Source organism: Parus major, chromosome 3 (genome assembly GCF_001522545.3).
Source record: "Parus major isolate Abel chromosome 3, Parus_major1.1, whole genome shotgun sequence".
NCBI lineage: Eukaryota > Metazoa > Chordata > Aves > Passeriformes > Paridae > Parus > Parus major.
The window spans coordinates 61,208,926-61,236,451 of NC_031770.1; the positions used below are offsets into that span (position 1 = coordinate 61,208,926).

General features: G+C 39.8%; 1 protein-coding gene across 5 annotated transcripts; it reads right to left on the minus strand.

Annotated features, from left to right (window-relative positions):
* Positions 1-1,993: 1,993 nt before the first annotated feature.
* On the minus strand, positions 1,994-26,488 carry TRMT11 (tRNA methyltransferase 11 homolog). Of its 5 annotated transcripts, XM_015621874.3 has the most exons (13): positions 26,369-26,488; positions 24,769-24,834; positions 23,957-24,030; positions 22,663-22,744; positions 22,472-22,564; positions 21,281-21,415; positions 19,470-19,626; positions 14,838-14,918; positions 14,036-14,200; positions 12,583-12,655; positions 11,759-11,890; positions 8,350-8,470; positions 1,994-2,586 (listed from the first exon to the last, which is right to left on the minus strand). In XM_015621874.3, the coding sequence occupies exons 1-13, from the start codon at positions 26,441-26,443 to the stop codon at positions 2,455-2,457; spliced, it is 1,386 nt and encodes a 461-aa protein (XP_015477360.1). In that variant the 5' UTR covers positions 26,444-26,488; the 3' UTR covers positions 1,994-2,454. The 5 variants fall into 5 exon arrangements, with proteins under 5 accessions (XP_015477360.1, XP_015477361.1, XP_033368700.1 ...); XM_033512808.1 differs by lacking the exon at positions 1,994-2,586 and having other exon boundaries at positions 8,441-8,525; XM_015621875.2 differs by lacking the exons at positions 23,957-24,030; positions 24,769-24,834 and having other exon boundaries at positions 26,369-26,471.
* Positions 26,489-27,526: the final 1,038 nt, after the last annotated feature.

Sequence of the window (27,526 nt, forward strand, 5' to 3'; positions counted from 1 at the left end):
TTCTCTTCCCACAGATATGTGGGAGGCTTGCAGCTGGAGCACCACCATAGGTAAAGAGATGCTGTAAAAAGAGGGGGCTCTTTCCCTTTGTTGCCTCAACAAATTGCTCTCTACAGCAAGAGACAGCTTCTTCCCATAAGACCTCGCAGCCATTTTCAGCTCCTCCCTCCATCCAATTTGCCGCAGCACAACAAAGCACTCCAAAAATAACATTTATTTTTAAAAACTGGAAAATGGCACAAACCACCCCAAAGGAGAGAATGACAACGGCATGAGTTCAGCGCAGGCTCATGAACTGACGCTCCCCGCCAGGGACAGGAAACTGGAACCTCACAAAAAGAGACTGAATGGAACCAGAGTGAAGGGAAGTGCCAGAAGCCGCGGCCACTGGTGGCCAAATCCTGCCGAAAGGATAGCTCAGCTGCCCGGCAGCCATGAGCTAGGGAGAGCGCCAGGACTGTGTCACAGCCATAGATCTATAAACGCCTGTGCTCTGGAAGTCTGCACGCACAACAGGCGTGCACACCAAGCAAGGAGAAATTTAAAGATGAGGAACATTTCCAAATGACAGCTTTAAAGCTGGGGATCAGCAGAGACTGAACATCTGATTTCAATTCTAAACGATTTCTGATTAGCCAGTGTTGATGCAGTACCCCAAATACACTCAGTTTCTGTTCAAAATGGTATCCTTCAGTAATGACTGAGCTGGTATGTATAGACTGCTATAAAAGGTCACACCACCACTGCTGAAGGGACAAGAAGTTGGACCAGGCAAAGGAGAAATAAATTAAATCATTTCTGTTGAACAGGCAGAGCCAGATGTGCCACTACCTTACCTCTTGTATAACCACTTAGATCATGTGTAAGGCAACTTTCACAAAAATGGAATTATAAGTTCATAATAAATACATGTAGAAAAATTCCTTGCCTTTGAAGAAGAGAAATTAATTTTAATTTGTTAAGTAATAAAAGCTGAATGCTAAACTGTAATACTGAAATGCAGGCGGGTTTTCAGAAGCAGTACGTTTTTGATGTAATATTTGAAAATGATCAATTCAAATTCTGCTTTTGAAAAATTTTCTGAGCTTTGATCTCACTCCAAGTTGAGTCCAGAACAACTATTATATGGCTGACATTAAAAGTGTCAAAACAAAGTGATTTATAATGGAAACACAGAAAATAAATCACTATTTGAGAGCTTTTTAACACACCACAGATTAGACCCAGAAGGCCAGACTAAGTTGTCACTGGGTTTGTAAGCTTTCCTGCTGTAGCTGAGGACCACAACACACAGAAGAGCAAATTCAGTTAATGAACTCGATCAGATACACACAATGACCTGTGCCTTCCTTGGAGAGGCACTTAAAAATTATGATCTACAAAGACATTAACATGACCACAGTCAGCAACCTGCAGCAAACTGAGAAGCAGGGCTCCTCTGGCAGGAGCACAGATGCATTCACCAAGGCCCTGCTTGGTGAACGCAGACCAAGAAGAATATGTGACCATATTTGACCACCAAAATGAGAAGAGCCATTAACATCCTGAATTAATGGGCTTAGTGGTTTTCAAATGAGGTATTTTCATGATGGACAGGGTGTGGATTCAGCAAAGTCTGCCCTTTAACAAACACAGCTTTGGTTTCAAAGATTTGATTAGCCTTAATACCATTAGGGAACCATTACTGATTTTATGCTGTTGTTGTTACTGGTTTAACTATCGATTTCTGAACCAAAAATTGCAGACAGTTGGCTTGACCAAGAGTCAAGGTTTAGGAATGCAAAAGCAAATCCAAGGTACAGATGAGCTTCAGATGTGGACAGGCTTCACAGGGTTTAACAGGCTCTCCAGCATTTATCAAGTCACAGAGGCTTTTCTTTTTGTGGGGTGTGCCTAAGACCAGTTGTTTCTTTGCGTTTTTTGTTAGTTTTGAACACTTGTGACCTCAGCCAGAGCAAGTAGAATTCATACAAGCAATTATTGCATGCAACAATTAAAAAAACCTCACGCCAACCTCAGTTTATTGTACATCATTTACAAAAAAAACCAAAACAAATGAAAATGATCTTCTTAATCAGCAATCCTTGATCACCACCACGTGTTTTTAAAACAGCCAGATGTTCACAGTTGAAGAAGCCAAATAATACTACTACTTTCTTGTAAACGTTAATGGTGAAAGAACAATAATAATGGTTTTAGTCAATCATCATTAGTACTTGAAAGTACAAATATAAATTAAATAAGACTCAAAAAACTTGTACAATAAAATCTGTTATAAACAAAACTAATTAAAAAGAACTGCTCCCAACCTGGGTTGTGGGTTTCATCTTGTTTTGAAATTAAAAGCAGTATTTATTTTTCTGAAGCATCCAAATAAATGCTCATATCCAGATGTCCTTACAAAGAAATGGTCTTCATTCTTTTTCTCATTTTTTAATCTGTTTATATAATATTTTACTTCTGATTGTCCTTTTCTTCCTTGGCAATCCTCTTTGTCACACCACTGAAATACTTCTCACGGAAAGAATTGTGTCCCCTGTACGGCATATACTGACCATCCAACAAGTGAGAGTTCTCATCTTGATCCTGTGTGGCATCAAAAGACAAACATTAGACTTGAGGGTAGTGTGGTAGTATTGCCACCACCCCGCCTTCAGCCTTTTTCAAACCATTACGTATAAGGTAGCTCAGCTTTTGTTTTACACTTCTATGGCACACAGTTAAGTCACTGAAAATATCTCAGCTGACATCACCAGAATCCCACTCGTACATGACCAAATGAGCACAGGTACCACACAGGTCACTTTCCAGAAAAAACACTGTCAAGAGAATTCCATCAGAAAGAGGTCTGTGGAAGGCAGGTACAAACAGAAGAGGAACACAAATGGCTAAGATGAGTTCCTGCAGTTACTAAAGCACATTCAGAGAATTTTTTTTTTCTGTGCAGCATTCATGTATTTCTGAAAGTTAAAGTTGACACAGTAAATCCCTACACATAATACCTATTTGACACCAGCCAAGAACACAGTTTAGAAAATTGGCCCACTGTATATACAAAGGTTTAGTTCATCATGTTCTGTGGCTTTGTACAATTAAGATACTTGTCAGCTAACATTAGCAATGCTGTAACATAAACATTACATCAAACTTTAATCTGAGTGTTAAAGAAAACTGATGGCAACTTCTAAAAACAGTTTTATGCTTCTGGGTGATGTCAGTTTACTATTATGCTCAAAAGCAGGAAGGAACAGTGACAAGCAGCCTCGCACTGAACAACTGAATGGCACAAGTAGAAAATAAAAACAAGCACACAACAGAACCAAGCCTCCACCACATGTTTCTTCTCAGTTTTTTTTAACCAATGTAGTAACAGAGACACTGGTTCATTACTTTAAAACATATGGTTATTTGTTCATATTTGAAAATAATGTTGCCATGGAATGTTTTAGCATTAGTAGGAACTTGGAAGTAGATTATAGTCAATATTTTCATATTACAAAAATATTACAGTGAAAGGATGAACAGAATCCTAGTGGACAATCTCTCCCATCAGCTCTTTTGTAGCCTTCCCAGGTTATTACCTACCAAGATCAACACCTCTCCTAGCTTCAGATACTGTAACAAGCATTCTAAAAGTGAAAGAAAAAGTTTTTCATCAAAGCAAGAGGCTTGTGTGCATGTAGAAGGGCCCTCTCCTGGACACAATGAGATATTGCTCTGAAGTAGGTCTCACCTGCTATGTCAGCAGACATCAGGAATGTGACACCAGCTTAAATTAACGTGCTAAATGTTCAGTGCCATGTAGATATCTATTGTGTAAAGTATGTACACCAGTAGCAGCAGCTCTATTTAAATACTGCACTGCTGGAAAACAGCAGAAAAAATGGCTTCAGGAAACCCAATGCAGGTACTGTATTATTGTCTTCTGGTCACCTGTGAGAGAGTGCCATCTCCATGACTATTCTCAGGCTGATAAACAACAGGCTTTTAACATGTTTCTGAAAAAAACAGAGATTACAAAACTGCCACAGACAGGAAACAAGAGGGATTTAAGAGATTTAAGATGTACTCCTCTCACAGACAGCCTGTACCCACTTCTCTGGCCACTCTTTGGAAAAGAGCACTTTTTCTTCCCTTGAAATTCCAGGTTAGAAATCCTTCTTTGACATAAACATGTATTTTTATATCACTGGGATGTTTTAACAAGAATTCTACATAATTCACTTATCTTGAGAAATGGATGGAATACCTGACCCTGAGGGATATTGATATATAGATCAAAGGTACTTCAAGATAAAAATGAATCCCCACAGCTTCTAGGTCACACATGTACAACATTCATCTTGATTCCATGGGAAACAAAACGCTGATCTGGGGAGAAGGGATGAGGAAGGAAAGAACCCTCTCCTCTACTCCAAGCTGGTTAAGGCAAAGAGAGGATGTAGTGCACAAAAGAACAAACTTCAAGTAAAACACAGGTGTAATAGGGGCACCTGCATACACTGGGATGGAAACAGGCTTGGTGCACCACTCCACAGCAGAATCTCCTCTCAAAAATCCAGGCCTCATCAAGAGCTCTGCAGACACTGCTCACTAAATGAGAGATCTGCAGTCAGGAATGGGTTTCTTAGGAAAGATTACAAATAAAGTTCCTGGCCCACATTGCAATAATTCCAGTTTAAGAGGTTCCATTCCCTACCTGTCACCTGTACAGGCATGACTGTCTAATAAAGATGGCAATTGCTTTAGAAACAAAAACCAAAAAAACCCCAAACACCAACAACAATGGGAACTGCTCCTTAAAACAGGGAAAAGAAAATAAGAAATCCTGAACTGCCTGAAGATACCAGTCACTGTTGAGATTTACTAATTAAAGGAATTTTATAGGCAGCATGAGGACTGAACAAAGTAACTGAAATTCTTGGATTTTAGAGACTAAGGATTTCCAAACAAATCCTAACTTACAGTATTTTGCATCAAGAAGTTGAATGGCTACAATGTGAACACCAGGGATACGCTTAATTTAACTCTACAGAGAAAATAACTTGCAAAAAAAAGGTAATATTTTTTTTTTTCTCTAAAGACAACACTAAAATAAGTTGTAGAGATCTCTAATAAATAATGAAGAGGTGGAAGAGAAGGGGATGCTGAATGATAAGGAGAAAATTTTGTTTTTCTTTAAATCTTGGCAGATATTAAGTGACATTCTTGAGATTTTTATTCATCTGGAATGCCCCAGTTCAGCTTCAAGGTAATTACCCACATTTAGTTTTCCTTTTAAAAAAAGTCTTTTTCGCCTTATCACTGCTTCCTACCACTCTACATCTGGTGCTGAACAGTAGCTATAGAAACCACTTGTACTGATGTTATACAGCTATAAACAAAAAGCGGTTAACAAATCAGGGACAGCAGGGTCGTATACCCAGGAACAGACACTGCTAAATTCAGTAGAAAAAATTCTACACCAGTAACAACTCTGGAGTGACCATGTGAGTGCTTGACCCATTCAGCAGTGTGGGTCTGTGTGCCTGGTTCTTCATTGTCCCTTCCTGGACAATCATATGCTCTGAGTTTGTCCTTCAGTCAAGTTTTCTGTTACATCTTACTACATAACTTTTAGGCATCTCTCTTGGCATTAAAAAAGTGGGATGCCTCACAGGGAGGGAGAAACACAGGAATCTGGGCTGAGGTTGCAGCTGCCCCTGCCCTACCCACCCTGGGTTTTGAGGGGGACAGTGTGCAGACATGCTGTGGGGGAAGCAAGAGGGGAGTGTGTATTTTGGGATCAATGGGAGAAACAGTGGCAAAAGTTGTCTGAAATGGTTGTTAAAAAAACAAACAACTCCTCTGCTGATATTGTGCACATGCTGGAAAAGCCTATTCCCATCAACATTGAGTTGAAACTTTTACCAGTTGGCACAATTTCACTGCAAACTTAAAAGGAACAGACTTGTAAGAATGCTTACAAGACAGTAAGTTATGTACCAGGTTTGCAAGGTTTTTAATTCAACATATGATCTTCATGCTTATAATTTATATATGATATATTATGATAGATTAATACTTCACCTAGACATACTCACTTTTTGCCTTCACTTTGGTCTCCTTCCTATTACAAAAAATTCCAGTCAAATTGCAACACCAACTTCAGCAACTGACTGATGAATTCATCTCCAGTTAAGAATTTATTTAAAGTGTTAATAGTGAAATCAAAATTGGCTGTGAAATCTGCAATTCCTTATTGGTGGTAAACACTGGGGAAACCAAAGAACTGTATAATAACAGTAACATGATTTGTAGTATTTCTCAGCCATTTGCAAGTGCTGCACTAAGCTGAAGTAAAAGGCAACTGAGGGCCTGTTACAAACCAGTTTGGTAAAGCAGACAGGAACTGTCTGGAAACATAAATATTTGGCATATCCATTAAAATTCACTCTTTCACTTAGGAAAAAGAAAAGCAGACAAAAGTGTAACTGTTGAATTTTATGGTCATATCTGGTGAGTCGGAAGTATCCAATTCAAAGGTTGCTCAGGATATGAATACAGGAAAAAACATGTTCCAGGTAAGGGACACTGGGGTGGGGAAATCTTAGACACCAAAACAAGGTCCTAAACCAAGCAGGCGGTAGCTAAGGATTCAACGCATTTTGCTCACTAGACAAGTTTTGCCTCATCAGAAACCACACATGGGTTCTGGTATCTGTAAATTATCTAAAAAACATCTGGAATACTGAATGTAAGCACTTGCACAGTCTTATCTAAGCAGCAAGCCTGACAACTAGTCTCAGGTGCTCAGAGCTAAGCATTTCCAGACATGAACCTGTCAAACCGTGAAGTGAAGAACAGGTGACACACTGAGGAGTAACAAATGACACAAGTCTGTTTGCAGAAGGGTTGATGTATTTTTTAGGTTAGAATATGTTACCCTACAGAGCTGGTAGCAATAAAACTGCTGTCAAAAACCTCCCTGAACACCCTGAGATGCACATGTCAAAAACTTTCATCGTCTACCCTCCTGGCTTGCTACCAGTGAAGTTGGCAGCTCCGAGGCTGAACTCCACACAGAGTGTTTATAAAAGTTCAGGTGTTGCTTGAGAACTGCAGTCACCACAAGCATTATGAATGCAGCACTGAACCCCTGCTGTGTCATTAATGCAAGCACCACACAGACACAGCAGTCTGACCGCATCTCCTGCCATCTGAAACAGCTCTTCCAGCTGACAAGGAATGTACTAAAAACTCACTGAGTGCATTTGCATTAAGAATTTGCCTCACATGTGTTTTGTGGGAGCTGGGCTGGCTGGGATGGACAGGGGGGTTGGCCTCGACTGATCACACAGGAGGCATCAGGTTAAGGCTGTGGGAAGCAGGATGCCAAGAGGGAAAACATCTAGCTAGGTTACAGTGAGAAGAACAGGATCATGGGAGTTATTATGCTAATGTTGTTGTTCTATATTAAGCAATGTTTCTAGTTCTTGTTTCTGATTGTTTGGGAACATTTTACATATATGGTAGTTGTTCATTGGTTCATGGTTCTGTTACAAAGGTATTGTTATGTTCCCCCCATTCTGGGGTCGTCGAGGTTCCTCCCCTTACAACGTATGCTTTCTGTCCTGTTGATGCTCTCCTTATTAAAGTTCTTTGTTTTTTGGAGACCCTCATCGTACCCATCCCTGTTTTAATTTTGCCATGCAACCCCGGCCAGACTGGTCTCGGTTTTGTGAAGCCAAATGCGACAGTGTTTAGCCTCTCTTTTAACAGTATTAAGTGAGAGAAGTAGCAAGAATGGTAGGGAGACCTGAATGCAATATTCCCTGATCCCTCAGGAGAGGCACTTAGTGTGTCACAAAACAAAAACAGGAAAAAAGCCAGTGTGCTTTGGTGTACTTGTTACAACTTCAATATTATTCCAAAAGCTAAAATGTACAACTCTAAAGATGAAATAACAGAATTAAATAAAGTTTACCTATACTGCAAGATACTGCAAGATACACAAAGATATTTAGTATTTACTTGGGCATCCAGATAGGCTTTGAAATCAATGGAATCTTGGGTACTAAGGCAAAGCCTCTGTGGATGGGATTCAGAAGCAACTGTAAGTTCAAAGATCTTTTTCACACTATCAAGGGACGTTCTCAGGATGAAGAGTTTACCAAAAACCAAGAATAAAAAGGAAGAAACCAAAACCAGAACAGTCCCTTAAATCACTGCTCAATTTTACAAAAGCTCTAGCTCTGATCATAAAAACCAAAGTATGACAGAAACAGGGATCAAATGCTGAATAGCACGAACTTGTCATGAACGCAACAGCTACTATTTTACACAATATGATCAAGAATTCAAGCTTACCTTGAATTCTTTCACCTTTTCCATGGTTATGAGGCGCCTTGATGTGTGGCTGGAAAGCATCTGCTCGCAGTTGCTAATAAGTTTCAGGCACGGATGGCGGGGAATGATCTCTTCTGTGTATCTGGAAGAAATAATCATTCTTAGTGCTGTAGGTTCATGAAGTGGAAGACCTGCATCTGAAACAAAATTGTTACAGACTCTTCACAAAAAGGTTCACAGTTGACAGTTATGCACATAAACCTGATTAAATAAATTCAGATATTGCTGCTCCAGAGTTTTGACATCACATATTCCAATCATCTTGACATGCAGTGTGTAGAAGAAATTAAAACCTCACAGTAAAGAGACACTCCCCGCATTTTCTGCATGTATTTAAATTACGTTGCTGTATTTACACATGGGCCTGCCTGTATAATTTCAAGCAGAAAATGTTTGTAGCTATGCAGGAATAATAACTTATCCAGTCAGAGCTGTGATTTTAAAAATATTTTCCACAGTCAACATATACAAAATTGCAGGAATAAGAGACTTTACTCCCGGCTCCCTAAAAGGAGATCATTTCACTTCAATTTCAGATCTTATTAAGCCAGCTCTTATTAGATAGTAACATTCCTGAACTTCAAAATTTGGTATTACAAATTTATTTCATTATATGAAGTTTATCTCATTATATATTTTCTAATGGCAAAAAAAAACCCAAAAAATCCACCATCATTTAACATTAGAAAGGATTTAATTATAAGCCAACATTGCTACTATCTACAGAAGCAAGAGTTACAGTATTTTAAATGCCCCATCTCATATACATACTATTTTCTATATAGAAAGTGTTTTCTCTAAATTGCTTTCAATCCTTCTATTGCTCCAAGTGCTGAAAGATAAATTTAAAGATGTAAGAGCCTTGCATGGGACTAGAGCAGCAAAAAGTATTAACCTAGCTAGTATGATAAGTAAGATATCCTTCCTATATACTGAAACATTGATCAGTCATTTATTCCTAGATTTTGTAATAAGCTTTCATGTAATAGTTACCAAAGGGTAACACAGAAAATGGGTTCTGGTACTGTTAGGTATGAATCTGTACAAAAAACCCACTCCTATGATTCTTCAATGTCTGGAGATTAACAGAAGTCAGACATTGAAACACAGAACTGAGCAACTTAATACCTATGACTTGAATATTTAAATGGTACAAAGGAGGAGCTTTACATTTTTCCTGTAAAGATGTGGATTTTCTGAATGAAAGTAAAGGTGCTGGTCTTAATTAAAATAGGATCCATCTAGGTGCTGGTAGAAAACTTGGCGTTCCTTAAGGTAACAGAGAGCTGTTAAACAAGTAATTCAATCCCAAATACAGATCTGCAAATAAGAAAAGACCCGAACACTACTGCCTCTTTTCTTTTTTCCAAAGCTTCCAGACCACAAAACTACATTTCAGTCACTTCTCATGTAGAAACAAGTATCTGCTTCTGCTAGGTAAAGTCAGAACATGCTTCTGGGCGAAGGAGAATAAAATTAAGTCTCAACTGCTTTTTCTATTACACAAGACTTCCGATGCATCCAGTACCACCAAACTGTCTTTCCTTTAAAAAGGTATTCACCTTGCCACAACATTTTAAAAGTTTCTTTCCATAATCATACAGAAGGCTGACTTTAATGGAATTAGAAGAATTTGGACTCAACAATGATTTCAATGTCTGATTGAAAGAGTAAACTCTGGAGGGAGATGTTATCTTGAAGAGGGAGAGATCACTATCATGTTGTTAAAAAGCCTTTTCTGTTAGCATTAATGAATATATTTCTACATTCTTTCAGATAAAACTCAAACATGTCAAGTAAGAAATTCAGAAGCAATGATTTTAACAGACATCCAATTCAATATGGCTTTCTGTATTAAATTAATAGGTTTCAGCTTTAATTTAAGGTAATTTAAGGCAATATACAAAGATCTCAAAAAATGCAACTCAGGGCAGGTGTTGCCTGAGATATTTGATAGTATAAAATGTTAATAGAAAGTATCTTCTCCCCACTTAATTGCTTTAATGCCCCATGTTCATTATTGCAGGTGAAAATAAAGTGACTATCCTACTATTCTATGCTAATTCTAGCAACTTTAGTATTTCATGTCATACTTGAAGGATTTGTGATGTACGTATTTGTAGTATGTAAAAATTCACTTTTTAAAAGGCAACTCAACTAGACCTCCCCAGAACAGCAACTACAGTAGATCCTAAATATGCAGTTCCCAAGTTATCTGAAGTGAAACACTTTACACTGTTGTAGTGAGGAAGCATGCTTTCACAAAAGTTCAATGAGAAGAAAGAAAAACACTGGAATCTTGATGAACAAAATAAATTCAGTAATTCCAAAGAGATTTTACTGTCATGAGAATTAGCTATAATACTATGAGTGGCATTCATTGCTTTGTCTGTGAATTGTCTTATGAGAAAAAAAGCCTACAATGCCAATTTTATCATTTACTAAAACATGCAAACTACCAAGTGCACTCTCCTGTTACAGAAGCATGAATCAAAAATTACTTCTTTTGATATCCAAATTTTCAAAACAGCATGAGATACATAGGACTACCAGAAGTCATTTCCATGGTGAAACCAGGGACATCACCCACATTATGTAACAGTATGGTTTGACTGTACATAGAAATATATGACACTGTGGAAACCACCTTCAGAGCTCATCTCTATCTGGAAGACACTTTCAAACAGCTACTGTACATCAACTCCTCACTTTGCAGTAGAAAATCTTTATAAAAACAAATAAAAAACCCCCCTCAAACCTAATCTAAGAGATGCTGAAATGAGGCATGCAAACAGCTGTTTTCCCTTCTACACTCAGTTCTGATCCCAGGCTGCACTACTGAGCAGACAGGATCCTGCAGTCTCTGCTGGCCTCTCTCGTCTCTAACAGAGCTGCTCTCAGATAATTCCTGTCTCTCACTGCCACCTCTTGGTCACTTGACTCTTATTTCTTAGAAGAAAGCTTTATCAGTAGTGCCAAACCCCAAAGAACCAAGGATGATTTTCATACACCTCTACCAACTACTCTAGCAGAAACACATACTAATACCACCTGTTTCTACCATCTTAGAAATCTATCTGCACCTTGAAAGTCTAACTTTTTAAGCTTAAACCTCAACCCACTGGACATGCATTTACAATGATATGCAAAGGTATTTTCTGTTTGGTAACAGTCAGGAATTATCTCCATTCAAAAGCTCCATTACAAAACATGGTTTCCCTCATGGAAGGTTTTAAAATACAAAGTCAGGGCATTACTCTTAAGTGCTGGTACTATGGAAGCTCCAGCTGTACTATATCCCAAAGGAAAGCACAGTGAGAATGCAGCATCCACTCTGACACACAGCACAGCAGAAATCAACAATACATACTCAGGCCTGTATATGGGCAGCCAGTAAACCAGTCTTCCTCCCATCACCAGATACTCTGCCCCAAACTTCAAGAGGTCAAAAAAGATGTCACTTAGATGGTAACTGGATGAAACGAAGAAGTGATTTTCTGTGCTGAACAAAAAATGTACAAGTGTAAGCAAACACAAGAGCACAGGAAAACTTAAAATTTTAATAATAGTAATTAAAAAAAAAATGTACTAAGACACAAAAGCACCTTATGAGCTTTGCAAAGCTACCCAAGACAATCCATGAGTACAACTTCTACTATGAGGAATACAACTTCTCAAGTTACCCCTTAACTATCTTTGACTTCCACATGTATTAAAGATGAGTCCAAAGAACCACAGGTATGCTGGCAATAGTTATTTTGCACAGCAGCTTTCTAAAGGAATCAGAGTAAAAGTCAGAAGGCAAGGAAGGCCAGACAGTGGAGAAGACATGCAGTATCTCTGAAAAGAAAGGAGCAGTGGAAAATGCAGAAGAAAAAAGTTTAAAGTAAAATTACATGTATTCTGTTTTAGAACGATTTCACAGTCTGCAGGGACCAAAGAGAACTTTCTGAAAAGAGGAAAGACATGCTAATGGTGGTTCATAGAGGTGAGAAACAGAATTCAAAATTTGAACACACACAAAGGATAAAGAGGGAGAACAAACAGAACAAAAAGGGGTTTTCTTCTTTAATTATAATTATTACCATTTTTTAACTTCTGACAGCCAACCAAGAAGTAATAAATACTCTAAAACTGCAACCAGGCTTCCATTAAGACATTTATATTCTACAACAGATGAGACAGCTTCCCTACCTTCTTTCAACAGACTTGACGGTTTCCTTTTGTGACCCCATTCTGCGAGGAGCTTCCCTGATACCATATGGTGCTAGACAAAGCAAAAGCAAATTGCAGAGATGAGAACCTACCCTTTGTCAAAATAACATACAATTACACCATACATACACAACAGTGCACAAACTGTGGCTTATACAAGGTTAAAAAAAAACTGAAGTCAGTCTTAAGTCAGTGTGAAGTCTTAAAGTCAGTAAGAGAAATTTCTTCAAGATCTGTTGAAAGTTTCTTGCTCCAAAAAGTTACTTTAAAACTGTTTCAAGGAAATCCCTTCAGCTGTAAGAGCGTCTAGCAGCCTACACATCTGCTACATGACAAAGGACAATGCTTGTGTTTTTTGCTGAAAGATATTCCTTAGATTTCCAACATGTAATAAATAATCCCATCTTTTCTTGTTTGACAGGCATGAATATGTCTCCTATAGCACTTAACTAACCTTTTTCAAAATGAAATTAAGTATATCAGAATTTCTTGTCAGCACATTACACAAATGGTAATTCTCACACATAAGGAGAAACAGAGAAGGTTTTTCCTCATACATTTTTTGCACATTTCTAATAGCATAACATACTTACTTCATGTTCAAAAAATCTAAGTTTGTGAGACTTGTTTCAGCATCATGGAAGCACCAATGTAACCACTGCAGGAGTTTTACAAATGTTTTCACACTCAGTCCTAAGTCCATGTTAATATTCTACACTGTCTTGTTGCTGAACAGGCCAAATAAAAATCAGCAATCAACCCCGCCAAAAAAGTCACTTAATTATTCTTAATTAGTATGAATGTGTCATTGTAAAAGCCAGAGCTTGAGATCAGAAATTGCTGTATCAAGGTCTTTCATTTACCCCCATGGTTTCTTTTCCCTCTCATACAAGACAAATAGTGTTTAGTAAATAGGTTTCTAAAAAAGCAGATCCTTTCAAACCGTTCCTGCTTCCAGTAGCTAAGTGCACTGGAAACACATTAAAATTTCTCTTTGGAAGCACTACATTAAGCACTTAACACGAGTCTCCAGACATCCATCAGAGATGCATGGCAGACTCCAATGTGCTGCCAACATCCATACAGACCATTCTGATAAGAAGTCTCTATGCATCAATCATGTTATGCTTTTACTGAAGGAGACTTCTTCAAAGGATGATTTTCAGCCATATTGATTTCTGCTGGTGAATATAAACATTCTTTCCATGGAAGAAAGTGTCATTGGCAGTTTTGTTACACATTAATAACTATCCTTAAAATAAATGCAGAGATGTCAAATGCAGATGCAATTCCCATAGCACTGCTCCCAACAATCATCTTTGGAAACATGGAAGCTGCAGACCTGAGCACTTGTCCAGATATTTAATCAATGTACACAGGCAACAATGTTTTAGTCACTGTTTTCAGGCAACAAAAGGCAGTAAAAACTTACGGTCTGTAATGATTGCATCAAACAACATCCCTTTTCTCCATATTGGTCTTGAAGAATCAGCAACGAGTGCATCGAGGTAGTATTTCTCTAAACCATACTGTCGGAGATTAGCTCTTATATTTTCATCTGGCCCTCTCCATTTCTGGTTCTTTCTGCTTGCCTTGCCTGGGAGGGGAAGGGAAATGGAAATGGGAAAAAAGAGTATTCTCAACAAGAAACGCTTATATAAGAAAAGCTTTCATACACTCTACCATTTAAATTAAAAGAAAATAATCAAATATCACCAAAAAAACCTTTCAAAAGTACTTGCAATAAACTTCACAAGTAGTAAGGAGAAAAAAAAATACATGAGAACAGTTCTGCTGCACCATCTACATAGAATGTCAAAGAACACATTTACAAAAATGTTTGTTCTCAAGATGCTCTCTCCACCCCCCAGTTACAACCCTGTCCACTAGGTTGAATATAATTCGCCTATTTGCAGAGAACTAAGAATTAGATAAGGGTTCCTGGGTTAGGTTTTGAGGAGCTTCCCACATCATAGGTTAAAACAGCACACAGTTGTGGTAATTATTATTTGGAACTTTGTTTTTGTCTTCATTATTATTTTTCAAAAATATTTCTGCCTTAAAAATATTATCTTAACTAGCATACATGTAAATTGGCAAATAAAGCTATGCATGACCAAATAAATCCTTCCAAGATTAATGCTGCTTTAAAATGCACTAAATATTATCTGCTACATCAGTATTCTTAAATTCTGGAGGGTAAGACTGCAGTGGCTTCAAAATATGTAACATACCTAATCCATGGATTGTGTTGTAATCTATATCAGTACCACACACATATGCCCCAAAATGTGCTGAGGAGATTAGAAGGCCACCTAGAATGGGGAGAAAAGAGGAAAAGTATAAACTTCTGTCATAAATGTCACCTGTGTTAGGATTTTTTTCCTCAGGAACTTCAGGAGCCTACACCAGCATCACATTAGACCCAAGGAAAAGAAAAAAAAAACAAAACAAGCACTAAAACAGGAAGCAAAACTATCAACCAGTTAGAATTACTATGTAATTATAATCAGACATAATAGCACCAAGTCCTTTGTCTGGTCTACATGATTTTCCTTCTCTTGCTATGCCCTGCGTCACTCCTCATCTCTGGAGATTGTTCAGGAGTTTTGTTTATGCCTTTCTGTATTTTAAGCAGCAAGATTCTTTTATCATGACATGAACCAAAACTTTTGATTCTACTTTGCAAGGAGCAGAATTTCAAACTGTTGTCAAACACTTGGAAAAATCATCACCAAACAAATGGCAGTTCTACTGCATCTGTTCTCAAAGCCAGTTTCTTTAACAGTGTCTAAAAAAACAGACTTCTATAAGACAGCTATTCCCATCTTGTAATTAACAATGGTCAAGAGCCTTACAAATATAAATATCTCCAACGTAAACATAAACATCTAAAAAGTTTCTGTAATTGTTCTCAAGTGTGAAAACTACATACAAATGCTGTCTTTTGAGTAGGCTGCCACCTACTTTGTCAGTACCTTTGCCAATGTACCTATTCTGTAATAAAATCAGTTTTTCTAATTACTGCTATTGCAACCTGCCTTCCTAATTAAAAAAGAACAGTCTACCAAAAAAAAAGTGTGATTTCCCCTTGAAACTGACAACAGCTGAACAGCCCACAGAAAAGAATAAATGACATTAACTCTTTAAGAGCTTCCAAATGAAGTAATGGACAGACTGCAGGAGATGAACAGATAGCTGTGTGGTCCTGTTATTAGTAAAGAGGTCTGTGGCTACCAGAATGGTTTAGAGCAGAACAAGAACTGAGAACAAGGCTGTGAACCCCACTGATGTCAACAGTCCTGCCAAATGAAGAGAATGACTGCTGCAGGATGAAGGGCTGACAATGCACAAGCTGGCTGGGCGGTGACACCAGTTCTCCCATTCACCAGGAGAGAGGAAAGAACCTTCTGCATGATCCTGAGCCACCCACTGAGCACCAGCAAATCCCTAATGTGCTCTGTGTGCACCAGAAAACTTCTGCACCATATGGTAACAAACTCTACCAAAACTAAAGGTGAGCAAGAACAAAAAAAACTTTTAAAATTCCTCTGCTTTTTCTTGTGAAATGGATCAGGGAAAAACAAGGTTACTCACCCCAAAGGAATCACCCATTTCCCTTCTTGGTTGCAATCCCTCAGAACAGATGGGCAGTACATCCAGAGGGTCAAGACAAATTTAGCTAGCCCTGACCCCAAGTATGGCATACCACCCAGTCCTACAAAAAAAGTAAGAAGAGAGTCCTTTGCCCATCTAACAATATTTTTAATCACAGAAAAAAAAAAAAAAAAAAAAAAAAAAGCTTGGAAATCATGAATTTACAGCTTTTAATAAATCTCAGCTTGTACTAGTTCAATTGTGTTCCTGCAGAAGGTGCATGGATACTTACGTACTCTTATGGCCAGCCCTTTGATTATGAAACAGAGACAGACAAAGGGTTAATCAGGGAATCACTCTGTCCCTGGTGACTTGTAGCAGAATAATGATGGCACAGAGCTTCATGCCTTCCTATCATACACTGTTCCTCCACCCCTTCAGCACAGATGAGATATGGTCCTCTAGGATGTCCAAGAAAAACATCCTGCCATTTCCAACTATGCAGTACTACAAGTATCTTCTAAAGGAACAATCAAAAAGATTACTGAGATAACCTGAACTGTCTAAGAGGAAGCACAAAACATTCATGTAAAAGACTGGATTTATTCTTCCAGAAGGTTCCAGGTTTCCTTCTGCCCAACACTGAGGAAAGAATATCTGAACATGGATGGAAGTTAAAAACACAGCCTTGGCCATTCCAATTCTACTCGACAATAAAAAGGGGTTATCAAGTCTTCTAAAAGTCAGCCTGGTCAAAGAGCACTTTGTAGTCCAAGGAAAAATGCCAGTTGTCCATTCTTACACTAACGTGAAAGACCTGTGATTTGGCTTATGAAGCAAAAACCAATTTGCAACAAGCAAGAACCATTTTGCAAGGCCATTCTCACTCTGGTTTGGTACTATTCACTTTCTCAATGTAAAAAATCAGGCAAAAACACTGCAGTTTTTCAAAATGCTCCTCAGACCCTGAATATATATTTTTCCAAACCAATAAGCTCAAAATCACTGTGTCACTCTCAACTCCAAACCACTCCCCAGAAACTCCAGTGACAGGGCACTGTTGTACTGACAAACTTGAAAATCTTCTGAAGATCCCCAAGAGACAATTGAAATTCCTACGGTTTACTCAACAGAAGTGCAAAAGCCACTGTTATTTAGTCATAAATACATTCTACTGACAAATGGCATGCCACACAGTATCTCCAGTGTCCCCTTTAATCTCTAGCCTTTATATTACAAATATCTAGCAAAAAAAATTAAAATTGTAATTCAAACTACTAGGCAATTTGGGGAGAATTTTGTTAAAATTCTTAAAACCTTTTAAACTGAAACACAACATTTACCTTGAATTTCTATAGCTTCATAATTTTTATGTCATTTTTCTACTTCTGTCTTTACCCTTCCTTTTTATTTTTCTTCAGTTTTCACTCCCAAGAGGAAGAATGCTCTCAAGACACTCTTTGTGGTTTAAGTTAGCAGGTTTTAAGTAGTAAGACAAAAAGCCATAGATACCAAAGTGAAAACAACTGCTAAGAGGTAAGTAGAGAAATTTCCTGAACATTTTAAAGGACAAGCACAAGAAAGAGGAGAAAATTTTCTAAGATATTACTATGCATGAAAAAAAATCAGGTCCTATATGAACAAAATTTTAGACAAAAAAAGAGTTCACCAAACCTTTCTGTTTCTCTAAATATTATACCCATGCTCTTTTTCTATGGCACAGAGAAGACACAAATTTATCCTACTAGAGACCCTACCAGTGTAGCCTTCTCTCTCCCTAACTTCTCTGCAGAGATCTTTCTTCATCTTCCCATTACTGTAAGTATTTTTAAATCTATGCATTTCACATGTGGTCACCATGATAAAAGTTCAGCAAGTTGAACACAAGTCAGCAGTGCCCTGGCAGCCAGGAGGGCCAACCCTGTCCTGGGGACATCAGGCACAGCATGGCCAGCCCGGCAAGGGAGGGGATTGTCCTGCTCTGCTCTGCACTGGAGCAGCTTCACCTCAAGTGCTGGGGGCAGTTCTGGGTGCCACACGTAAGAAAGGTACTGAACTATTAGAGAGGGCCCAAAGAAGGGCAACAAAGAGAGTGAAGAGCCTTGAGGGGAAGCTGTATGAGGAGCAGCTGAGGACATTTGGTCAGCCTGGAGAAGGGGAGACTGAGGGGAGACCACAGTGCAATTTACAGCTTCTTTGTCAGGGGAAGAGGAGGGACAGGCACTGATCTCTTCTCTGTAGTGACAGTGATAGGACCTAAGGGAATGGCCTGAAGTTCTGTCTGGGGAGTTTTGGGCTGGACATCACAAAAAGGTTCTTCACCCAGAGGGTGGCTGGGCATTGGAAGAGGCTCCCCAGGGAAGTGGTCACAACACCAAGCCTGACAGAGTTCAAGAAACATTTGGACAACACTCTCACGCACATGGTGTGACTCTTGGGGCGTCCTGTGCAGGGCCAGGAGTTGGACTCTGATGATCTTTGTGAGTTCTTTCCAACGCAGGATACTCTACAATTCTATGGTTCTAGGTCAGAAATACAGCCTTTGCTACATTTTTGAAGAAATTACTATAGGTAGCTTAACACAATATACTCTGCTATAATTATATGGCACCAGCTGACACAATAGATCAGCTATTTCACTTACAGCTGAGTTTCCCTGAGGCAAAAAAGTACTTCTATGCCATGCACAGCAATATGTGGAATAGAAGCTCCCCCTCCTGGCTAAGGTAAGGAAAGTTCAGCTGAGGAAGAGTGTGCAGTAGTATCCTGAAGACAGGCTGTAGTGGCACAACAAAGCAGCACTCTATGAGGAACACTATGACCTCCCTATTGCTATGTTGTGTTGTATGATCAGAAGTGCCCTCAGCATGCCCCTAGAGAGCCAGCTCTAAAATGCTGATCTTTGTAATGTCCTGAAAGTGACTGAAGGAAATGCTTAGCCAAATTCCAATTCTTGGTCACTTTGATCTTAAGCAGACCATGACACACAAGGATTGGTGTTTAGGCCATGTGGCATAAAACACAACAGTGAAGACACACTTTTTAAAAGCACAAAATAAACTGTCAACATCACTGGAAGTTGGTCTCCTTCCCCCAAAATCCCTTTCAGGTTAACAAACCATTAATTTTATGAACACCATTTTGCCTTTGGTACTATCTCAAATATCAGCTGGGCACCAGAAGTCACGACACCAGGTTAAAGAGTGGTGCAAGCACTAACACAATCTTCCAGTTTTTCCCACCAGCTGAAAAAATATATATATATATACCTGTTCCAACAAATGGATCATATACAATGTCATTGGGTTTTACTCTCCCATGGTTTGCCATGATGAAAGAGAGGCAGGCATCCATGCTCGTATTTCCAATAAAATGTCTCTTCTTTACACTGTAGGATTCAATGAGTTCTCTTTGGCCATCTGCAATCTGTTGAAACATTTAAAACCCCTGTCAGGTCCTGGATACAAGATATAAACAGATATGCTAACAGACTTGCTAAGTGACACCATCCAAAACCAGGTAACTTCACTTCATAACACATCACCTTGCTTTCTGATGTCTGAAAATATGACAGACTTCTATCCAAGCAACAGATATCTTGGTTCAACACCTGGGTAAATTCTTCAAGACAGAGGTTAAAAATGTACAAACATTTTAGAGATAAAATTCTTTCAAAGAAATTACAATTAGAGTAACTCTACTATTATTCTAAGCATCAGAAAAACAATTCTTAGCAGAATTAAGTCAGAGTTAAAAGGATTTAGAAAAAAAACAAGGATTAGAAATGCACATTAACGTAAGCATGTACACACACGGACACTTAAGGTCATACAGAATTTCTTTTCTTTTCTTCCCTTCTTGAGTGGGCATTTCTGTCCCACTCAAAATCTAAATTTAGGATAGTGCTGACAGATGAAAATTTAAGGGAAAAGCAAGAAAAGACCAAACACTAGCATTTTTACATCAGACTTCCAAAGTATGTTGGAGAAGACCAAAGCAATCTGGAACGAAACACATTCAAACATTATCCCCCCACCTGTGCTCAGCATCAGTCTTACTTGGTTAAGAAAATACACCTGCCTATTTTTTCAGGCTGGTTTAGTCATTTTTAAACACTTCAGGAATTCACCACAGATGGGACAACAGCAGCAATGTTTTCCAGCATTGCCACAACCCAGGCTGCTTGCACATTAATCACGGACATGGGGAATATTCACAGGCCCCAACAGATCACATGAATCTCTAACTTCTCTGTACACAAGCCACTGACTATAGCTATGAAACCTCTGCAGTGGCTCTCTCTCTCTGTCCAGCTGCCCTTGACCCAGGACATTGCAAGCACATATTCCTATCAGTGGCTAGTGTCATTCTGGGAGATATCCTTTGAGGAGCCACTTTTTCCTCACAAAAACATAAAAGACCAGATGAAATTTCCTCAGGATAGCCTAATAGTTCAGCAGGTTTAGAGTGCATATGGCCAGCAGGCAAGAACATTTGTAGTGAAGACCACCGATGAGGGTCCAGACAGTTTTTGTACTTGGTTCCTTCTGCGCTGTCAGTGCTCCTTTGAGCGGGACTCACTGATGTCCAAAGCCTCAGGGATCAGTCTGCACCTTTCCATGGCATGGAGGTGCCTGCCAGGATCACCTGAAGCACTTAAAGAATGCTCCAGTGAGGCTGGTGCCACTCAGCAGGGCCACAAGCCATCTACAGTTCTGTAGATCTTTTTATGTGCTTGAAACAGGTGCTTTCAGCTGCATCGAGGTCCAAAAATATGTAACACACCACCCCAGCTGTGCAGTCTCACTGCTGTGCTGAGTTCTCTCAGTGGACAGCAAGACAAAGGTGTGTTTCCAGATAAAACTTCTTTTTTTCCACCTCTGAATTGTTAAGTAAATCCACTTTTTCCTAGTCACAGTAAGGACTCCCAAGACTTGCTTCAGAGTATTATGAAATGACAAATTGAGACAATTGTAATTTCTGCTTCTATCAAAAGCCAAAACACTTTTTACATTTAAACTGAAGCTCACTCTTCTGAAAATACAAGCTGGTAAGAACTGAAGCAAACATGCTCACGCACCCATCTACCAAAATATAGATGAATGGGCTCTTCTGGAACGTCATTTGGGTTCATTCCATAATCTTCCAAAATCCAAAAGATGTGTTCTGGATTCTTTAAATTTACTTTTCCTTTGAATGGCAGAAATTCAAGGGCCTATACAATAAAGAAAAACAGAGCAAAAAACAAACAGGGTCAATTTTTTTTAAATAAGTCCTTCCCTCCCTCCAAGAAAAAAAAAAAATTAAAACCAACCAAACAAAAAAACAGCAAAAAAGCAAACAAACAACGATTTCACTGGTGAGAAATAGTACATTAGTATTAAAAAGTTCATTCAATTTTCACTGGAGTTTTGAAATGCCTTTCATCTAAACAAAGATAACTCAAGTTATTAAGGATTAAAAATTGGGAACCATAATACTTCTTATTAACTGAACAGAACTCAGCTTCAGAAGAAATTAACTGTGCATATTAATTATGCAATTTTCAAGTTATAAAAGCAACACTGATGATGAACAATGGGATGTGAAATTTCAGTGGTGTGCAACTACAGCAGTTTACATACTTATCATTATTTCATGTACACAAAAACTCAACAAACAGGGGAAAATAGCTACTTTTAATGCAGATAATTTCAGTTTCTGTAAATGAAGTAAATTGAATAAATAGCTGCCAAAATAGAATGTAGAAGAGCAGAAAAACAGTAATTTGGAAAGAAATCCTAAATTAACTACTCATATAGTTAGGAGGCGAGCACAAGTACAGACAAGAACATGATGACAGAACAGGAGATCAGCACACAATCCACAGCTTGCAGCTGAAGTCACTTGTTCCACATTCTGCAACAATAAAACCCTAATAAGGAGACCAAGTAACAGATTTTCCAAGAATCTAGCACCTAACTCTTGCTATTTGAATCTTACAGTTTTCAGCATTAAGCTTCAGTTTTCCCAGCACACTGGTCTGAAATCAGCAGTGGTATTTGTTTGGCTTTGTATATGCCTTAAACAGTTGGTTTACAGGGGAAAAAAAAGAAAAGTCCTGAACTTTGAAAGAATGTTAATTCAGACACAAAAATCTCATTTAGACCTGATAAGACATAAGCCATAAACTTCCTTAAGATCTTGAAGAAACTCAAATACACATATAGCATGGAATAAAAACAACATGAATAGATTAAACTAAACGATGATTTCTTAACTATTTACTTACATCAATCTTTTTTATTTTCTGTGCTTGGGTCAGTGTTTTATTAAATGTATGAATATGTACTTTGTAAGTAGAGTCTGACTGTAGATACGGAAGCTGAAAAAAAAAAAGGCAAAGACACTTTAATTAGTACAGATGCAGTGCTATTCAGTGGGCTTAAGCAACCATATTGTCCAGATTCTTTTTATGTATACCATCTTCTCTGTTGGATAGTTCTTCAAAGATGCATAGAGCTCCCCTGCAGATCTTCCATGGCCCCACAGTTCAAATATAGACCTGAAATTACAAAGTTTTTGAGAGTGCAGTCACACTAAGCAAGGAAAATTACTTACTTATTCCTTTTAACCTACTTGGCCAATGTATTTAAGCTTTACTTCATGGAGTATTGAAGTGTGGCATTTAATTCCCGACAAATGTTTTAATTTTTGTTGTAACAAGTATTTTTAGTCCTGATATTTTACTGATGCTTTTCTTTGTTTGGTAACATACCAAAAGTGTCAGAGCTTTTCATATCAATTAGCAGTGCAGTGGAGGTACTCCAGTGATCTTATTCTAAAACTAACACATCTCCCCACAACCAGCAGTAGCACAGAAAAACAAGCCATGGGCTAGTTATGATTTGTACATAGAACTAGCATACATCAGCTGAGAGTGCATGGTGTGCAGAACATCTGCAAGCTGTTTTGTCACATTTTACTCCCTTAGCAGCCCGCAGCTGCTTTTTTAAGGGCAGCACTCTATTCTTTAGGCAAGAGTGGAGAGCCCAAGTCATTGGAGGTAAAACTGAACACCTGAAACAATAAACACCCAACAGGGACTGTGCAACACTCTGCAGAGGAGCCCAAGCTCTGAAGAACACAACACAGACACCACAAATTTAGCATGGTCAGAGAGACATAACATACCTATGCTGCTTCTCATCCTGAACCACACTTCAAGGCCTCTCTCACGTGCCTCTCTGGAAAGCATGCTATTCAGACACCTCTAAAAAGGACCAGCTGGAACAATCACACCCCAGCATATTCCTGTGCTCTTGAATTTCCTAGAAGGGAACTCTGCTGCAGCAGTTGGGGCTGAAGGCTCAGGTGCCAGCACTGAGGGAGGGTGATGCAACAATTCCCTTCCAAACATGATTGTCAGTTTTCACATATCACTGGTTTTATCTTTCAATTCCATACATATTTTAGAACAAGCCACTAACTCAACATTATACAAGGCACATAAAACATGAGTGACACTACAAGTACTGTCTCTGGAATGAAGAACACCATTTCAAGACCCTGAATTGATCATACACTGAGTAAAGAGGATGGGCATGCTACACACACTCAGTCCTACAGGAGTCCTGCAGGCTCCAGTAACACCTTCTCAATTCTGGAGGGAATCAGAGACTCTTTATTTTAGAACTCCATACAAAATTGATATTTGCTACAGTATAACAAAATCCCACAGCTTACGTCATTATTTACAAGAATTTTCATCTCTTACTTTGCACATACTGTTCGCTTCATTAGTCCCCTTGCCATCTCTTCTGAAGGAATATTGAGAATCCAAAATGGAGACTGCAATCAAGAGAAGGTAAGTGATGCAAATACCTAGCTGGAGGATGTCAAACAAATTACACAACTACACGGTTTTGTTCTATAAAAACACAACATGCATACTGAAGATCTAAAAAAATAATAAAAAATAAATCTAATAACTTTAATCATACAGAGAATGTGGGGATAAAATAATTGATTTGAGACAAAACTGTTTACTTAGTCTGAATGTCTGAGGAATTGTTGTGTATTTATTTTTCCCAACATAACTGACTTGGTAAAATATTGTTCGCACGTCTCTTGATTATTCATCTGCTAAAGACTGGAAACAGTTTGTTACACACGAGCAGTAACTAAATCCCAATTACATTCTCTGACCAAGCACTGAGACCAGAATCATATGGTTTCCTAGCTGCACCTCTCCTCTGCCTCTTTGATTTAGAGGAAGACAACAATTTCCAAACTGCTGTTGAGCATTTTCAGTGTTTAGACATTCTAAAAACCAAGGAGAGCCTCCCAGCAGATGGCACTGCTTCTTTTCATGCTGGTAAGAGAAGACATCCTGAGGTGCATTTTGTGCATCTTTTTTTCAGTTCTGAGTTTTCACTCAAATTGAGAAGTCTTCAGTTATGGGAAGATCCCCGATTTTCCTATGAAACTTCAATATTTATTCAGCTGCCTACATTTAACAGAAATACTGTAAAGAACGTAGTTGCATACCATACACACACTCAAGGAAAATAATTGGTCCTTGCTTACATTTACACGTATTTCCTGCTCGCCACTGAATTGTCCACCACAAAGGGAGAGCAATGATGTTATTTCCTAAAGTGAAAATACAAAGGTGAGGCTTTAGAATCATTAACTAATGTTATGAGGAGAAGAGAAGAGGAAGAGGGATTCTAATGCAGATGGTGGATAGGGCAGAAGTTCACAAGTAAATTCAGATTATATGTATTGTTCAGGAACTGAAAATTAAGACTTCTCTGCCATAAAAACAACTTTCTCAAATTTCATTGGCAAATGTCAGGAAAATTTCAGTAATCAAACCCCACCTTTTCACATTTTCTCCTTCACTAGAATCTTTACTGTTCAATCCTATACTCTCACAACGACATTTATCATACAATATTATCCACCCTCTTCTTAAAATATTTTTCAGACTAGTTCACATAAAAGTAATGTTTCACTAGTAAGACTGACCCAGGGCTAGGATCAGCAGATCACCTGGCTAAAAAATCTGTCCTTGCTTGTTTCGCCAAGTTGTTGACAAATCATGACCCTAACACAGCTCATTACAAAACCAAACAAGCTGAGCAGTCACCAAAATACATGAAATGAGAAATGGTTCTACTTTCTTCAAGAGCCATATCAACCAAGTGCCACCAAAACCTTGGTGATAAAAAGAAAAACTTTCTATGTTACATATGCATAATTTTTTTATGATGATAAAATGACCTTGCTTAATGAAAACGCGGGTTGATCATAAGTACATAAACTCAGGTGTCAGCCCCACAAAGCAAATAGGAAAAAGCAATGCACAGAAGAAAACGCTAATGAAAACAAGGGAACTAGATTATTCAAGACACATTGAACATTTGGTAACATGTAAGAGTCCAATCGATGAGGGAACATCACCCCTCGGAACAGACCAAGGCACTGAGTGCCAGATCCAGTGTCTCCTTGGACACTGCAGGGACAGTGCAGCTCCCTGGGCAGTCAGTCCATCGGGAGAGGCCCTGCCGTGTGCCCAGGGCAGCACCAGCCATTCCTGCACGCAGGGCACGCTGGAGGGACCTGACGTCTAACAAAACTTTCAGTGGGCTTAAACACTTAAGCCCCCCACTTAACTTTAAATAAACTTTAAAAGTCACCAAAGCCAAAAACTTGAAAGCATTTTTGTAACCCCAGCTTCCGCTTCTCGCGTGGCGCCCCGGGTACTCTGCTGGCAACCTCTCCTAGCGCCAGAGGCTCTGGAAAAGCGAGCGGCAAGGAAAGCGCTGCCTTAAAGCCACCACGCGGAGGCTCTCCGTGAGCCTGGACCAGGAGGGAGAAGAGGGAACCGTACGCCCGAGGGTCCCTTCCCACAGAACACGGGGAGCGGCGAGGGAAGGGGCGCCGGGCGCTCCGAGCCCCCGGCTCTCCCGGAGGGAGGGAGGGGACCGCCGCCGGGGCCCGGCTCCCCCGGGGAAGGGCTGTCCGGGAGCGCCCGGAGGAGAGGCGAGGCGAGGGGAGGGCAGCGCTTCACACGGCCCCGATTTCCATCCCGATCCCAGCCCTTGCCCCGGTCGCGGTGCCGGTGCCGGCCCCGGCCCCGGCCCCGGCCCCGGTCGCGGTCGCGGTCCCGCGCAGCGCTCACCGGCAGGCGGAACTCGAGGTGCTCCTGCGCCAGCAGCAGCAAATAGCGCCGCAGCGCCGGAGCCGCCAGCGCCATGTCCGGCCATCCCCCGCCTCCCGCATGCGCCGCCGGCAGGGAAGGGCGGGAGCGGCGGGAGGAGCCCGGGGAGGGGCGTGTGGCAGAGAGACCCCCGCGGCCGCTGCAGCGCCCGGAGCGGGACAAGGGCCTGCGCCAACTCTTCAGGAGTTACTGCTGGTTTTATCTCCTCAGCCTCCTTGTAGTTGTATTTTGGGTGTGCTGTATCACGCACGCCAGGTGTCAGTGCAGTACTGCCTGCGTGTGGTTTATAAATAACTCCGTGTACACTGGGGACACGCTCTCCCAGCGGTGTTTCACTGTCAGGGGCGCGCTGCGGCTTCTCCCGACCACATTTAAGGATCTGGAGCATTAAATAACATTAAGAATTAACAGATGCCAAAGGAGTCGCGTTCCTTTTTCCGTGGGAAGGAGGTCAGCGCTGGCGGCGTGGGTGTCGCAGCAGGTGGAGGAACACATTCCCAGGGAAGGGGCAGAGGTGTGACGGTCCGGCAGAGGGGCAAAAAGGGGTTTGTATTGCGGATTATGTTTTATTTTAATATCTAGTCTTGATAATTGTAATCCCTACTCACTGATCTCCCTGCTGGGTTGATCTGAAAGGTTTGTCTTATTCATATTTTGGTAAGCTGTTTATTAGGACCAGGCCAGCTCAAGACTGAACTCATGTTCTGTGTTTTATGTAGGGATTTTTTGGACAGGTTTGTTTTTTGTTGTTTTTTTCTAAATAGCTACGATTTTGCCATGACCTTTGAGCACTGCACGGGACACCTTCTTTCTGCATCTCCATAATCTCATCCTGCAGCTTCTCCAGTTATCCCTTATGCAGTAATCAAAACTGAGTTTACTGTGAAGCTTTAGCAATGATGATTGATAAGAAAGCAATCTAAAGTGACCTGGCACCTAAACGTGAGCTTTTCTAGAAGAGAGAGAAAAGAGGTAGGTGTGGATCTGGCTTGTTCACCTCACTAGCTGAGTGCCGAGAGCCAGCTGAACTGCTGAGAAGCCCTGCGAGCCTGAGATTGCTTACAAAATCTTGGAATTGCTGAGAGAGCTTTAGTGGAAGAAGTCTGCTTTTATTTTTCC

Coding starts and splice junctions, on each gene's coding strand:
- TRMT11 (XM_015621874.3), bottom strand. CDS start 26,443: ATGGCGCTGGCGGCTCCGGCGCTGCGGCGCTATTTGCTGCTGCTGGCG. Junction 22,565..22,662: donor ACTATCCAACAGAGAAGATG/GTATACATAAAA, acceptor TTTTTTTTTCAG/CTTCCGTATCTACAGTCAGA. Junction 12,656..14,035: donor TGATGCAATCATTACAGACC/GTAAGTTTTTAC, acceptor TGCTTTGTCTAG/CACCATATGGTATCAGGGAA.